This window comes from Mustela lutreola, chromosome 12, assembly GCF_030435805.1.
Source record: "Mustela lutreola isolate mMusLut2 chromosome 12, mMusLut2.pri, whole genome shotgun sequence".
Lineage (NCBI taxonomy): Eukaryota > Metazoa > Chordata > Mammalia > Carnivora > Mustelidae > Mustela > Mustela lutreola.
Window position 1 is genome coordinate 32,902,034 of NC_081301.1, and position 17,541 is coordinate 32,919,574.

General features: G+C 44.3%; 1 protein-coding gene across 1 annotated transcript in view; it reads left to right on the forward strand.

Moving 5' to 3' along the window:
• LOC131812584 (galectin-3-like) overlaps window positions 1–10,093 on the forward strand; it is a 31,281-nt gene extending 21,188 nt beyond the window's left edge. Inside the window, 2 exon segments of the mRNA XM_059142300.1 lie at window positions 280–4,715; window positions 4,718–10,093. Coding sequence (XP_058998283.1) covers window positions 4,154–4,715; window positions 4,718–5,082 — 927 coding nt within the window. The 5' untranslated portion in view covers window positions 280–4,153 and the 3' untranslated portion in view covers window positions 5,083–10,093.
• Window positions 10,094–17,541: the final 7,448 nt, after the last annotated feature.

Genomic DNA, 17,541 nt, shown 5'->3' on the forward strand with positions numbered 1-17,541 from the left:
TTTGTCTTAATTTTTTTTCTGTCTTTGAAGATTTTCTCTTTTTTATATCTTATGGTTCTGTTTTCCTGAATATATTCAAATTTCTAAATATATTCACTGACTTTTCATAGGAAGTGATAAAGCCTTTCAGTTCCCGAATTGTCATATTTCATCTCTGGAAAGTTCTATTTTATAGCTTTTATTATAGCTTGTTCCATTTATTCTAATTTTTTAAGGAACACCAGTTAATTGCATATTGGTTTATGCTTGTTTTTCCTCTGTCATTTTGCCTTTCACTAGTTTAGTCTTCGGAGAAAGTGGTTTCACTTCCCTACAACATTAAAAAGCAATTTTTATTTGCCTGTGAGAATTCATCATTCTCCTGTTACTGGACATCATCAGTGCCCTCCCTGCCTGACATTTACCTTGGCACTCACCTCTGCACATCGGAGGCTGCTTACTGTGAACGCCTATGACTTCACTCTTGGTCCCCATGTAGAGCAAAATGGAAGTTCCAGGAAGTGAACATTCTCAGAAGCCACAACAAACAATGACAGATGAGGAGTTGGAAGGTAAATGCCCAAGGTTCCTTATTTCCAGGTGGGAAAACAAGCAGGTATGGTCTACACTGTTGAGCAGAATTTTCCAGCCCATGATGGAAACCTGCTCAATAACTTAGCCATTATAGTCTTGCTTTCCTTCCCTGATCCACTGGTGCTTCCTGGGATCACTTCTGGTATAAACTACTTGCTACAACGTCTACTTCTGGAGAAACACACCCTAAAACAGACAATGTTTTGCTATTATAAACAATATATTGATGAGTATATATTTGTACATGGGTCTTTTTTTTTTTTTTTTTTTTTAGATTTTATTTATTTATTTGTCAGAGAGCACAAGCAGGCAGAGTGGCAGGCAGAGGCAGAGAGAGAAGCACACTGCCTGCTGGACAAGGAGTCTGATGCGGGACTCGATCCCAAGACCCCGGGATTATGACCCAAGCCAAAGGCAGCGGCTCAACCAGCTGAACCACCCAGGCATCACTGGGTCTTTGCATCTTTCACTATTTTTTCTAGAATAGACTCCCCAAAGTGGAATTATTAGGTCACAGGGCATAAATACTTTGTTTTGCTTTTTTTATTTTATTTTTTAGGTCATAAATATTTAAAATCTTAATATTTATCTTAAGATTTTAAAAGAGTTAAAATCTTTAAAATATTTAAAATAGATATTGCTAAATTTCAGGTAAGTCTTCGGCGGAAATTGGACAGCAAGCAGTTTATAGCTGAACCCTCTGAGACCAGGGTGCTGATGAAATCTTCATTTTTTTCTGCTGGCCCATATCCCTATAGTCTTAAAGAATATGAGCAGTGTAGGCTTTTTCAAGTGAAAGGAGTAAATGCTGGCTGTGTTTGACTTTTTGTTAGGTCAGCCTCACATACTAATCTTATTCAAATGTATCCACCCTTATTTTGCCTTTTTAAACCATTAGTCTTTCTCTGTGCCATCCTGTCAGACTCTAACCTTAGCCACGGTCCTCCTCATGCTCACACTGTTTTATTTATGCAGTTTATCTGAGGTCCTTCCAGTGATCCTCAATTTGATAAGCAGATATGAACAGATCTGTTTGGAGAACTGGGAAGCATGTTGAGCCCAGACCTAGGGTTCAGGGTTTGTAATTTTGGATTCATCCCCTTTCCTCTCTTAGCCTCAGTTAGAGAGGAAGCAGCAGACTCCCCACTGAGCAGGAAGCTTGACAAGGGGTGGAAGAGGCCTCCATCCCGGGAAGGAAGATGAGGCTAGAGAGAGACAGTGACTTGCCAAGATCAAACAAGCGAGGTTAACGTGGAGCTGGGTTCAAAAGCTGGTCCTTTTGAGATGGTGGGACTTAAAACCCCTCTGGGTGGCCATGATGAATCTTCTCCACTTGGCCCTGCCCTTGCCTATGTTTTCTAGCTCAAGCAGATGATTAATCTGCTACAAAGTTCCAGCACCTACCTTCACAATCAGGGCTTTCCCATCACTCTGGACTCCTCCACCACCATGCCTCCTTACGTGCTCTTTTCCTCATATGTCTCCTTGGCTTGTCTCTTACCTGGTCCTGACCTCTCCTCCTCTGTTTTCCCCCGCCTTTCACTGGGAGGCTCCTTATGAAACACCTGTTCAGGAAAGCTGTCCCATTCCCGTAACTGGTGATTGATTCCTCTGTTCTCTGGACTAGACTAGAAGCACCTTGATGCCAGGAATGGGTCTGGGAGGCCCGTGTATCTCCAGCACTTACTACAGTGCCTGCCCCAAGGCCGGTGTTGAGTGAATGTCTGCAAAATGAGCAGATGATGAATAAATGAAAACAAATGGAAGGCATTTGCTGGTCATCTTGAATGGGGATTTGTTTGAAGATCAGCAGTCAAATTATTTTAAAGCCCATCCTCACAGAGCTAGGGAAATGACGTGAGAATGACAGGCAAAATGGCTTCTAAAAATACCGGAGCCTCAGGGTCTTCTTTTTCACACCTGGCTTGGCCAGTTTTGTTTATTCAGAATTCTCTTATTTCCATATAAATGACATCCTCTGATATCAATCTGGTTTTGACTCTCTGTCTTCCCGTCTTTGGGTTAAAAATTTTTAAAAAGTTTCCTATGGTGACTGAGTTCCAGGACTTCACATTCAGGTCTTCTGAAGAGGTCCTAGAGCGTCCTGTGTCGGGGAGTATACCGAGAGCCTGACATCCGACAGCTAATAAAATCCTCACTGGTCAGTAGGATCCCCCTCATTTTGTAAGTAAGGAAAGAAGTCCAGAGAGGTGAACTTCTACATGGTCACCCAGGAAATGAGCAGAGAAGCTGGTATTTGAACCCACATTGGGATCCTTTCATGCTGCAACTCTTTTTTTTTTTTTTTAATTTTATTTATTTAGTTTATTTATTTGAGAGAGAGGGAGCACAAGGTGTGGAAGGGCAGAGGGAGAGGAAGCAGAAGACTCCCCACTGAGCAGGGAGCTTGACAAGGGGTGGAAGAGGCCTCCATCCCGGGACCCTCAGATCATGATCTGAGCCCAAGGCAGATGCCTAACTGACTGAGCCACCCAGGAGCCCCTTGTGCTGCAATTCTTGTCCCCCCAATTTATAGAATGATTCCACATCAATCATCTCAGTGCCTCTTGGAAGATACTCAGTGAGGGAAGAGGGCGAGGCTCCCCAATTCCACCTTACCAGTGTGGAAATGGAGGGAGTTAATTTAGGACTTCAGCTCAGTCCAGCAGACGCTTCACTCGGCCCTTGCCAGGGATGTGACTGTGGATGATTCACATTCCCTCTCCCAGTCTCAGAATCCTCATCTGCAAAATGGGAATGAGGGCTATTTGTCCTCCACTGACAAGGGACATAGAGGGTCTCCTCCAACTCCGCTGCTCCCACTCCCTGACACCACTTAGGGGTCCTGTGACTTGGTTCTGACCCTGACTACCCAGAGCTAGCGTCAGACTCCGCGGGCTCAGTCCCACAGAACCGCCCTGACTTCAGAGGCCATTCCAAAGAGTGGGCCCTTGGCTTACCAGCGCTTCTGCCAGATGTGGCTATGAAGTCGGATTCCCAGAGGCAGTAATGAGCCAGACAACTCTCTCATCCTAGAGAATCTCTACTTACTGCTGCAGTTTACACAAGGAGGTCCGTGAACAGCCAGAGGAGGAAGTATGCATGGTGCGATCCGAGAGTTCTGAGTGGACAGACTTCTGTCCCCATGGATTGTGGAGCGTGCTCTCCCAGCCTCCTGATGTAGTTGCCAACTCAGAAGCTCTCCAAAACCATTTTCTAAGGTTTTTTTTCTTTAAGATTTATGCATTTGTTTACTTGACAGAGAGGAGGAGAGAGAAAGAATAATAGAGGTAGAGGGAGAAGCAGACTCCCTCCCGAGCAGGGAGCCTGAGGCAGGACTTGATCCAGAACTCTGGGATCATGACCTGAGCTGAAGGCAGACCCTCAACCGACCAGGCCACCCAGGAGCCCCAGGTTTTTTTTTTCTTTCTTTCTTTAATGGATGTTTCATTACATATAGTTGGTTAAATCGTTGGCTATTGGTGATTGAACTCAGGTCAGAGGTGAAAAGTAGGGCTGAAAATTTCACCCTTCTAATCAAGATCTAGGTCCTTCTGGTGATGAACACTGTCCTCAAGCTATGTGCACCCTCCCCCAAACTAATGACCTCATTAGCATATGCTCAGGTAAGGTCGAAAGGAGCTTATTACGAATAACAAAAGATACTCCCGGTGATCGCAGCACCTCACCAGAAGCCACCAGCGCCCCCCCCCCCCCCCCCAGCAAGCGTGCGTGGGCGGAGGCATCGGGGAAAATGGCAGACAATTTTTCACTTAATGATGCTTTATCTGGGTCTGGAAACCCAAACCCTCAAGGATGGCCTGGTCAATGGGGAAACCAGCCTGCTGGAGCAGGGGGCTACCCAGGGGCCTCCTATCCTGGTGCCTACCCTGGACAGGCCCCTCCTGGTGGCTACCCTGGACAGGCACCTCCAGGAGCCTACCCTGGCCCAACAGCTCCTGCTTATCCTGGACGACCTGCACCAGGAGCCCACCCTGGGCAACCGAGTGGGCCTGGGGCCTACCCGCCTCCTGGACAGCCAAGTGCTCCTGGAGCCCAGCCCCCTGCTGGCGCCTTTGGCATCCCTGCTAGACCACTGACTGTACCTTATGACCTGCCCTTGCCTGGAGGAGTCATGCCTCGCATCTGATAACAATTCTGGGCACAACGAAGCCCAATGCAAACAGATTTGCTTTAGATTTCAAGAGAGGGAATGATGTTGCTTTCCACTTTAACCCACGCTTCAATGAGGACAACAAGAGAGTCATTGTTTGCAATACAAAGCTGGATAACCTCTGGGGAAAGGAAGAAAGACAGGCGACTTTCCCATTCGAAAGTGGTAAACCATTCAAAGTACAAGTGCTGGTTGAATCTGACCACTTCAAGGTTGCGGTCAATGATGCTCACTTGTTGCAGTACAATCATTGGATGAAAAATCTCCAGGAAATCAGCAAACTGGGAATTTCTGGTGACATAGATCTCACCAGTGCTTCACATGTTATGATATAATCTTAAAGGGGAAGATTAAAAAAAAAATGAAATTGAATATAAACCCTTACACATTGAAACTTCATTTTTCCTGATTGAAAAATTTCACTTTTATTCATTACTGTCCTTGTAAATCTTTGATTTAATAAACATTCTAAGAGTAAAAAAAAAAAAAGAAAAGAAAAGAAAAAAAAAGATACTCCCATCACCCCTATCACTTAGGAAATTTAAAAAGTTTTAGGAGCTCTGTGCCAAGAACATGAGGTAAAAACCAAATACATGTATATATTTATTATTATACCTCAGGGGATAATCATGGTAAAAGTCATGCTGGGGGCATGAAATGAAACAATGGAGGCAAAGCAGCTAGTAGACGTGATTTGTGTACAGGAAATCACGGAGATGATAAAATGTTCTGTATTTGGGAGAGAAGACGAACACTGAAGCTGGAGTGGATGGGAATGAGGTGCAGTCTGGGAGGATTTGGAGGGCGGCAGGCAGGGTGGATGGCTGGACTGTCCGCAGACTTAGTGATGACTACCCGCTCATACCTACAGACTTAGCTGAGGGAGGTCATCACTGAGGGAATGACCAAGTCCAAGCTGCTTGGATGGGTCCAGTGAGGGAGAAGTCCTTGGCCAGCCCCTTCTTCTCGAACCTTTCTTTAGACCTTTCCCTTACCAGCCCATCAAAGGCTGCTGTCTTTTTCTCCTGCCTTCCCAGTCTCACCTACACACACACACACACACACACACACACACACACACTCCTGGGATTCATGCACTCTGTTCCTTGAACCAGCCCATCACTTCTAACAGTTAACATCTGCCACCTGAGCAGCTCTCAAGGTCATTCATTCAACCACTCACCAACCCAAGCTTTGGGTGTCCTGCCTTGGCCTCATTGAGTTGGATAGATCATGCCTCCCTGCCCAGTAAACAGAGCTTCTCTGTCCGTCTTAGCGATGCTTTTTCAGATGCATAGCCTGTCTCTAGATGTTCTCGTACCTTGCTGCTGTAGGAGCTAAGGCCCCAAGATTGGGCCACTTTGGCCCATTGGTTATTTTGAATAAAAGTTGACTGTCCATGAAGAAGGACATTCAGAACATTCAGAACTTTCTCTTTCCCCCTGAAAGAAGGAAACAAATCTCCCCTGTGAAAGGTGACTTCCCTGTACCAGGAGAAACATCCTTTTCACCAAGATTCGAAATTTAGAGCCCAAAGACTGTATAAACAACCCTTGTGACTTTCAACTAATTTACTACCCCAGCCTAAATTCTGTTTAGAAGAGCCAGTCCTCATTAGCATAGTGGTGAGTATCCCCGCCTGTCCTGTGGGAGACTGGGGTTCAATTCCCTGATGGGGAGGCCCCAGAGTGTTTTGGGGCACCTGGGGGGCTCAGTGGGTTAAGGTCATGATCTCAGGGTCCTGGGATGGAGCCCCACATCAGGCTTTCTGCTCAGCAGAGAGGCTGCTTCCCCCACTCTCTCTGCCTGCCTCTCTGCCTACTTATGATTTCTTTCTCTGTCAAATAAATAAATAAAATCTTTGAAGCAAAATTCTGTTTAGAATTCCTACCTAATTGAAGCTCACAATGGTAAGTTTTCTTTGTCATGTCAATTCCTCACAGATTTATTGTCTGTCTAAAAAGTATAAAAACAAAAAGTATAAAAATCACCTGTCTTGGACACTTCTTTTTTTTTTTTTTTTAAGATTTTATTTATTTATTTGACAGAGATCACAAGTAGGCAGAGACGCAGGCAGAGAGAGAGGAAGGGAAGCAGGCTCCCCGCTGAGCAGAGAGCCTGATGCGGGGCTCTATCCCAGGACCCTGGGATCATGACCTGAGCCGAAGGCGGGGCTTTAACCCACTGAGCCACCCAGGTGCCCCTAAAGTATTTTTTTAATAGCAAAACAAATTGAGTCCAACATATTTTTATCTCAACTCTGTGTCAAATCTTAGGATAAATGTGGGGCACTCTGATCAGATTGGGGGGGCCACCAAATGTGGAGTGTCCCAGTTGGGTGGGGGCTGGTGGTCAGGGTGGTGAAAGGATTCACCAAGGCAGAACAAAGGAGACAGAAGTAGCAGGCAGAACAGCAAAGGAGAAATTTCGAGGAGATGGTGGCGAGTGACCACAGTTAAAGGGCAGAGTGAAGGAGTATGGGGACGCATGGAATTTCCCCTTTTTTGGTACTCTTAGGAGTTGTGCCTGGTTGTAACTGGTCAGTTAGGGCCCATGATTATTTCAAAGAGGGTCGTTTTTGTGTGTGTGTGTGTGTGTTTTAAGATTTTATTTGTTTATTTGACAGAGAGAGAGATCACAAGTAGGTAGAGAGGCAGAGAGAGAGGAGGAAGCAGGCTCCCTGCTGAGCAGAGAGCCCAATGCAGGGCTCCATCCCAGGACCCTGAGATCATGACCTGAGCCGAAGGCAGAGGCTTAACCCACTGAGCAACCCAGCCCCCTTCCCCCGCCACACACACAGTGGGTCGTTTAATGAGCCCGTATGACTTGCCTGTTGCCGCTCAGCTCAGTGCTTGCTGTAAGCCCTTAGTGTCTACAATTAATACTCCGGATGCGAAGATGGCTCAGCCTGGCTCCCTTCCTACGGGGATCTCAGGGTCTTTAGCAGAGAGAAGGCTTGGACTTACCTGTCCATTATATAAGACAGGAAATACCAATGCTTTCAGAGAGGAATCAGCTACAGATGACTGAAGTGAAGGGGAGCGGTTAGTGTGGAGGAAGTGTTTGTGGACCCGGAGGCTCCATGAAAGCCCAGCTCCTCCACGAAGACATGCATGCAGCACGCTAAGCCCTCCTGCTGTCGGACTGCGTCCTGCCCTCAGAGCCTTCACGCCGTTGGGGCTGTAAAACCAGGACTCTAATCCGAGTGGAGAGGCCACAGGGAGACTGACTGCTTTTCTCATGAACCTGTTGCAAGGTGGAGGAAGGTGTCTGAGGAGAGCTTTGACCTGGACTCGGAAGGGTGAGGGAGACAGAGTCTTGGGGGAATTATAGAGAGATGCCTCATCTGGGGTCCTCTGGGATCGAGATGGAGCATGCAAGGAGTGAGGACAAGTTGTTTCGCTGCTAGTTTGTAATTGTGATGGGTTCAAGTCCTGGTAGAGGAGGAGGAATTTCTCTATAAGAACATTTTTCTTCCAGGGGACCTAAAACATCTACCTAGCACAAATATTTGCTGATTTTCAGGTCACTTTCACTCACTGTCCCATGACAAAACTGGAGAGTAAAAGAAAGCAGCACTCCCTGGGTACTGGGAATACATTTCTTTAAAATTAATTTATTTTTTAAAGTAATCTCTATACCCAATGTGGGGGGTCATACTCACAACCCCAAGATCAAGAGTCCCACGATCTGGGGTGCCTCAAGGGGCTCAGTCCATTAAGCATCTGCCTTGGGCTCAGGCCGTGATCCCAGGGTCCTGGCATCCAGCCGCATGTTGGGCTTCCTGCTCAGCAGGGAGCCTGCTCTCCTTCTCCCTCCTGCTTGTGCTCACTCCCTCTCTCTCTCAAATAAATAAATAAAATCTTAAAAAAGAAAAAAGAGTCTTGGGGCGCCTGGGTGGCTCAGTGGGTTAAGCCGCTGCCTTCGGCTCAGGTCCTGGGATCGAGTCCTGCATCGGGCTCTCTGCTCGGCAGGGAGCCTGCTTCCTTCTTTCTCTCTCTCTCTCTGCCTGCCTCTCAGTGTACTTGTAATTTCTCTCTGTCAAATAAATAAATAAAATCTTTAAAAAAAAAAAAAAGAGTCTCACGATCTATCAAGTGAGCCAGCCAGGTGCCCCTCACCTTAATCATTAAGTGTACAGTTCAGTAGTGTTAAGTACATTCACATTGTTGTATGATCAATCTCCAGGGTTTTCTCTTGTAGCACTGAAACTCTGTATCTATTTATTGAACAGTAACTCATCATTTCTCCCTCCTCCCAGTCCCTGGCATTATACTCTCTGTTTCTGCGAATTTTACTTCTCAAGGTATCCTGTATACGTGGAATCATACAGTATTTGTCTTTTTGTGACTCGCTTACTTCACTTAACATAATACTGTCAGTTTTATCCTTGTTGTAACATGTTAGAATCCCCCCTGCCTCCTCCTCAGACAACCATTAATCTACTTCTGTCTCATAGATTGGCCTATTCTGGATACTTCATTATAAATGGCATTATAAATGGAATTGTACAATAAACAACCTTTTGTGAATGGCTACTTTCACTTACCATAATGTAATGTGTCCAAGGTTTATCCATGTTGTACCATGAATCAGTATTTAACTCCTTTTATTGCTGAATAATATCCTATTATACGTGTAAAATACCACATTTTCTTGATCCATTCACCAGCTGATGGACATTTGGATTGTTTCCACTTTTTGGCTAATACAAATAATGCTGCCATGAACATCCATGTACAGGTTTTTCTGCATGCGTTTTTTACTTCTCTTGGTTATATACCTAGGAGCGGAATTGCCATTTGAAAAAATCACCATTTGAGAAAATGCCAGACTACCCAGGTGGCCGCACCATTTTACATTCCCACCAGCAGTGTATAAGGCTTCCAGTTTTTCCACATTCTTGCCAACTGTGTAATGTGCATAGTGGGTTGAAAGGGGCTCCCCACCCCAAAGATGTATTCATGTCTTAATCTCTTAATCCTTGGAAACTGTGAATGTGACCTTATTTGGAAAAAGGGTCTTTGCAGATGTAATTGATTTAAGGATCTCAAGTTGACATCATCCTGGATTATCCAGGAGCACCTTAAATCTGATGACAAACATCCTTTTAAAAAACACACAGAGGAGAGACACAAAGAGAAGAGGAGAAGGCCATGGGAAGATTGGGCAAAGATTGGACTGAGCAGCCACAAGCCAGGGAATGCTGACAGCCACCAGAATCAATAAGGAATGGATTCAAACTCTCCTAAATCCTCAGGAGGGAGGGTGATGCTTACCAGACCTTGGTTTTGGACTTCTGGCTTCCCAAACTGTGAGATAATAAAATTCCGCTGTTTTAAACCATTTGGTTTGTGGTCTTTTGTTATGGTGGCCACAGGAAGCTGATGCTTGCTATTATCTGCCTTTTTGATTATAGCCGTACTGTAGCCATTCCCACAGGGGCACACCCTACCCTTGCAGCCCCTTGCAGAGTATGGGGCTAGACAGAGACACAGGACTCCAGAAGTGGCCTGATAAATGTGGGCTGCAAAATGCTGTCGCCTATATGTCCTTAGTGCCTGTGGTCCCAGAATCTTTGTCCCATATTTTGTCCCCAACTTTTGCCTCCACCCCGTAGTGCTGTTAGTTCTGGGTCTTGGCCCCAAGTCTGCAGCCAGCAAGCTGAGGTGCCAACATGACATCGTGGGTTTGAGCCAACAAAGCCCAGATTACTAGCTGTTGTCCTGAAACACCTCTGCAGATCATTCAATCAATCCTGGCCATCAGAAGCTCTGGTGAGAGTGGGGCTGCAGCCTGTGGACCTGACCCTGCCCATGGGTGAGGAGCCATGTGGGGTTAAGGGTTTTAGTTAGGTCCACTACACCTGCCCTGGTGGCTATCTGAAATGGGCGGTGTCCTCTCTACCTCCCCAACGTCACTCTGATCCTGGCCCTCTTCTCCATCCCTCCCTTCAGCCACTGGACCACTGTCTTCCTGGTCTCCTGCTTCCAGCGTCCGCCCCCTTCAGCCCACCTCCCACACCAGCTGTCAGAGGGCCTTTGCTAAGGCACAGCCCTGATTATGATAGTTCCTTCCTCAGAAACCAGCAATGACTTCTCATTGCATACCTAGCAGATTCAGCTGTAAGGCTGGTATTCAAAGCCCTCCTTGATCTGGATCCTTCATCTCTCTCCAGACTCACTTTGGTCTCCACTCCACCCCCATCCTTTACTCTCACCAAACAGAATGACACTCTCTTCCCCAGATGCACTCCCTTGCCTTTCCTCTTATTATTTCTTCTTCTTAGAATGCCCTTCTCACAGCATCTCATGGGCTGAAATCTTTCTGCTCTTCACGACTTGGCTCAATTGTCATCCCCCCATAAAGCCTTCTCTTTTCTCCTGAATGGAAGTGGTCTTTAGTGGATTGCATGGCAGTCTTTGGTTCCCTCACCTGCGGGACCAGGGCTGCATGGTACACATCTCTGGGTATTGGTTGGCGGGTGGGCAGTCCCTTCATAGTCTATGAAGAGAGACTGGTTTCCCTTTGGGTTGTGCAGTTAAAACAACCTGTGCAGCCCTACGTGGTCACTCTGGGCAGGGTTACTTTATCCCCTAGAGTCCCGATATATGGGACCTATGACCTTCCAAGGACTTTCCCAAGATAAATGAGCTCCCAAATCTAAAAAAAAAAAAAAAAAAAAAGCATACCCAAAATGAATAATAAGTTCTAAAGAAAGATTACTAAAATTTCCTACTTTATAGTAAAAATGTTTCTACTGAAATCTATTTTTATAGTAAAACATGTTCATTTTAACTGATGAGATGCAGCTTCCAAAGAAAGAGTGATTAAGGCTGGTGATGCTAATGATGATGATGATTGATAATAGGTAATATATATTTAGGGTTTATGTGTACTATTCACTATTCTAAGCATTTGACACATTTTTAATTAATTTAATCCTCATGGTAGCCTCGTGGTGTTGTGCTATTATCCCCATTTCAGAGATGAGGAGACAGAGGTGTAGCCTCTAAATCTTAGATGGCAGAGGCTACTAATGACTCAGTGCTAGGTCCAACTTAGCACTTGGCATGGAATGGGTACCCGGGGGTTGTAAAATGAAGGAATGAACAAGTAACTGACTTGAAGGTCCTTCACAGCATCTTAGATGTGCCACATAAACACATCACAAAACAAAACTTCTGAATTGTCCACAGAATCAAGACTCAGGGAGACCTGGAGCAGCATTTTGGGTGCACCAGGTTTAAGCATTGTGCTGTGGAAGCAGGCCCCCGAGGCTAGTAATCAAGATACTGTATACAAAGAGTGAGCAATAGAGAATGGGGGTGACTGTACTATTATCAGACAAAATATATTTTTAAAAGAACTTAAATTTTTGACCAAATTGTATATTTTTAATTATACAATGTGATTTTTTTGGCCATCATCAAATTAATTAATATATCCAGCGCTTGTCACCCATTTGTGTATGTGTGAAAATACTTGGGATATACTCTTTTACAAATTTCAAGTATGGTATATAATGTGGTATTATTAACCACAGTCACCACCATGTACATTGTGTTCATTACAATAGAATTTATCTTATAACTGAAAGTGTGTACCCTTTGATCAATATCTCTCTTTTCCTCCCACCTTGTCACCCCTCCAACCCCCAAACCTTGGTAACCACTGTCCTGCTCTTCATTACTGTGAGTTCTACTTTTTCATTTTTGTTTTTTGGATTCCATATATAAGTGAAACACGTGATACTGTCTTTCTGTGTCTGGATTATTTCATTTAGCATAATATCCTTCAGGTTTACCTATGATGTTGTAAATGGCAGGATTTTCTTCTTTTTTTCTTTTAAGGCTGAATCATATTCCATTATGTTGATATGCCACATTTTCTTTATTCATTCATCTGTCAGTGGATACTTAGGTTGTTTCCAAATCCTGGCTATTGTAAATAGTGCTGCAATGAACATGGGAGTGCAGCTATCTCTTCAAGACAGAGATTTTATTTCCCTTGGATAAATACCCAGAAGTGGAATTGCTGGATTATATGGTAGTTCTGTTTTTAATTTTGGGGGGGAACACCATACTGTTTTCCATAATGGCTCTACCAATTTACATTCCCACCAACAGTTCATACAGGTTCCCTTTTCTCCACATCCTCATTAACTCTTACAATCTTTTTTTTTTTTTTTTAAGATTTTATTTTTTATCCGACAGAGAGAGAGAGAGATCACAAGTAGGCAAAGAGGCGGGCAGAGAGTGGGGGAGGGAAGCAGGCTCCCCAATGAACAGAGATCCCGATGCAGGGTTCAATCCCAAGACCTGAGCCAAAGGCAGAGGTTTAACCCACTAAGCCACCCAGGCGCCCCCGATTCTTATAATCTTTTGACTTTTTGAAAATAGCTGTCCTTGCAGGTGGTGAGGTAATATGTCATTGAGGTTTTCATTTGCATTTCCCTGATGATTAATGATGTTGAGCATTTTTCATGTCTCTATTAGCCATTTGTATGTCTTCTTTGGAAAAATATCTATTCAGGCCATTTTTCCCTTTAAAAAAACAGATTATTTGGGTTTTTTTGCTGTTACGTTGTAGGAGTCCCTTATAAGTTTTAGGTATTAACTCCTTATCAGAACTATGGTTTGCAAATATTTTCTTCCATTCCATAGTTTGCCTTTTCATGTTGTTAACTGTTTCCTTTGTTGTGCAGAAACTTAGTAGTTTGACATAGTCCCACTTATTTATTTTTGTTTTGTTGCCTGTGCTTTTTGGAAACAAATAGAATGTAAGTCAAAAAGATTACAAGAGACAGAGAAGGACAATATAACCTGATACAAAATTCAATCCATCAGAAAATATTAAATTATCTAACAATTATAAACATATACACATCTGAAAATAGAGTCCCAAAATATATATAAAGCAAAAATCTACAGACTTGAAGGGAGAGATAGTCGGTTCTACAGTAACAGTTGGAGACAAGGTTGGATTTGGAGTGTTGTTCTTCTCCAACTAGTTCAGGCAATTCAGACTTGAAGAAGAAAAATTAATTGCAGAGCAATGAGTCACCATGGCTTTCAGAGCCAAGGTGAGGGGGGAATAAGGGCAAATTCAAAATAAGTAGATGGGATGCTGCAGCAAACCTCTGAAGCTGAGGGCATGACAGTTCAACTGGTGGACAATTACAGGTTTAAAAACAAATTGCTATATTCGCATCATTGGCAATGGGCATGGGCTTCGGCACATCATCTACAGCACCTTGGAGGCCAACTGGAATTTCTTTGGCTGGTAGCTGCCCTCCTTTTGGAATGGCCTCTGGTCTTCATGTGAGATTCTTCAGCTTTTTAGTGAGCACCTACTATGTGCCAGGCACTGAAATGAATAAGACAAGGAATGAAGTGCTGACACCTGGTACAATACAGAGGAAATTCCAAAAACATGATGCTAAATGAAAGAAGTTAGACAAAAAGCACCGCATGTGATATGATTCCATTTATATGAAATGTACAGAAAAAGCTCATTTGTAGAAATGGAGGGCAGATATCCAGATGTGACTGGATAGGAATGAGAAGTGATGGGCATGAGGGATTTTAGTGGGATGATGGAAACATTCCAAAACTGGTCTGTGGTGATGGTTGCACAGCTCTGTAAATTTATGTTATGAATCATTTAACTGTATGTTTAAAATAAATGAATTTTATAGTATATAAATTATACTTCAATGGGCTTTAAAAAAATCATGAGGTCTCTGCCTCTTTTTTGGGAAGGTGGACCTTCTTCCAGAAGAGGGATTTGCAGGACACATATTTGACCTTGAGATGGAGCCAACATGTATCAGGCAGAGGGCTAGGCACTTGAGGGGAGGTGGAGGGATGGAGAAGGAGATGTGCAGTTGACCCATTTCGCTTCAGGAACCTGTACTGTACATACTGCATGTTCTATACTTCCCCACAAGCAGTACTCATGCCTAGCCCAGGAAAGGACCACAGGGCACTGCCCATGTCTGCTCTCATTGGTTTATGCTTTGCTGATGTTTTTTGTGATATTCATTCCTGGGTGCAAGTATAAGCCCATCCAGCCCAGTCTTAGGACACTGAGGCCCAGAGTGGGGAGGGGCTGTGATACTTGTTCAAACAGTGGTTGCGTGGATTTGAACCCATGTCTCCAGCACCTCAGACTCCTGCTTCTTCTCAGCAGTTCTCTTTTGAGTTCCTGCAGAGCAGGCTCTTGAGGACCTGGGGTTGACTTAGAGGAATGGTCTTTTTCTTCTTAGATGGTAGAAATCTGGACTTAAGGACCAGCTGTGACACTGGGGGAAAATGCTCCCTCTTTTGGGGACCTAGCATCTGTGTTTGCAAAATGGGGACCATGGGATGACGTGCCATGAGCCCTGATCTCCTGTGAATAAAGGTCTTACTCTAAAGAGCTGGATAGTTCCAACCTGCCCGGGAACCTGGGACATCCCCTCCCCTGGGCCAGCTCCTGGAGGTGAGTCACAGGGAAGGAGAAGATAATTCCATTATGGAAGGGGGCCACCCACTGGGGCCTTATTATCCAGCATAATAGTAAAGTAATTGCCTCCATTATCCAGTGCCTCATATGAACCTAGCTCTGTGGTAGGTGCTTCCCATGGTTTATCCCACTTAATCCTCAAAATGGCAAAAGGTAGGTGGTATTATTTGTATTTTACAAAAGAGGAAACTGAGGCTCAGAGAGGCAAGGTAAACTAGTATATATTCCCTACCCGCATCTGCCTGTTGAAATCTTACACAGAGCCTGAGACTCATCTCTGGCATGGTGGCTCTCCTTGGGGTCATCTCAGTGTCTCCTGCCACTGTGTCTGTCTGTCTCCCTACAGCACTTTGGTCGTAGGCTGTGGATCTTTGAGTCTAGGTCAGTTGCCCCACTAGGTTAGGAGCTCTTAGAGGGCAGGAAGTGGGCCCTGATGGGCTCTATCTCTCCAGAGCCTGGCCAGGCCTTCTGGGAATGTAGTTCAGATTGGCACCCAATTTACAAATTGGATCAAGACCCACAGGTAGCAATAAGAAGGAAAAATACAAGATCAGCAATGGTGAAAGTAGCCATAATCCCTGCAACAACCCAATCCCTGGAAGAAGGGATAATGATCTCCATTAAAAAACAATAAGGAAACTATCTCTGATGCTTGAGCAATTTGATTGAGGTTACACTGCCAGCCTGTGGAGGAACTGGATTCAATCCGTAGCCTGTATGATTCAAAAGCCCATATTCTTATCACTGTTCCAAGAAAGTTGCCTAGATTTTAGTCTTTGATTCCCCCTTTACAATTTTTACCCTACTCACAAGCTACCCATGAAATTGATCAATTTTTTTTTTTTTTTAAGTAGGCTTCACCACCTGGGTGGAGGTCAGCTGGGGGCTTGAACTTACAACCCTGAGATGGAGACTTGAGCTGAGATCAAGAGTCAGATGCTTAACTGACTCAGCCACCCAGGGGCCCCTCAACTTACTTTTTTAAAACATAAATGAATTCTGATAAGAAACTTCAGTTGGAAATCTAGTAGTACCATTTGCCAAATTAATTAATTAATGACTAATTAAGTTCATCCCAGTGCCTTAAAAAAAATGGTCTCTTTGATTTCTTGGTTGACCCATTCATTGTATAGAGCACGTTATTTAGCCTCCATGTATTTATGTCCTTTACAGATCTTTTCTTGTGGTTGATTTCTAGTTTCATGCCATTGTGGTCAGAAAAGATGCATGGTATGACTTCGATAATTTGTTGGGGCTTGTTTTGTGGCCTAATATGTGATCTGTTCTGGAGAATGTTCCATGGGCACTTGAAAAGAATGTGTATGCTGCTGTTTTTGATGGAATGTTCTGAATATATCCGTTAGGTCCATCCAGTCCAGTGTGTCATTCAAAGCCACTGTTTCCTTGTTGATTTTCTGTCTGGCTGATCTGTCCATTGATGTAAGTGGGTCTTAAAACTATTATTGTGTTACTGTCAGTTTCTTCCTTTATGTCTGCTAGTAGTTGCTTTATGTATTTAGGTGCTCCCAAGTTGGTGCATAAATATTTACAATTATTATATCTTCTTGTTGGATTATTCCCTTAATCATTATGTAGTATCCTTCCTTGTCTCTTATTACCCCAGCTTTCTTTTCTCTTGCATCTGCATGGTAAATGTTTTCATCTCATTCTTTCCTTCCCTTCTTGCTTCCTTGCTTCCTTCCTTCCTTCCTAATTTACTTGACAGAGAGATAGAGCACAAGTAGGCAAAGTGGCAGGCAGAAGGAAAGGGAGAAGCAGGCTCCCTGCTGAGCAGGGACCCCCCCCCCCCCCACGCAAGGCTTGATCCCAGAGCCCTGAGATCATGACCTTAGCTGAAGGCAGACTCTTAACCAACTGAGCCACCCAGGTGCCCCCATAACCTCACTTTCAATTGCAGGTATCTTAATGTTTAAAGTGAGTCTCCTGTAGGCAGTGTATAGATGGCTCATTCCAGTGGCTTTTTGGGTAGTCTGCACATATACTCTGGGGAATCCATGTCACACATACCCATGTGTTTCACATTGTTCCTATGACCCCTTTTATTATTTAAAAAAAAAATTTAAAAAGATTTATTTATTTAAGGGCGTCTGGGTGGATCAGTCCTTAAGCATCTGCCTTCTGCTCAGGTCATGATCCTGGGGTCCTGGGATCAAGCCCCATATTGGGCTCCATGATCAGCGGGGAGTCTGCTTCTCCCTCTGCCCCCACCCACTCATGACTTCTCTCTCTCTGTCTCTCTTACTATTCATGGTCACATGGTGCCA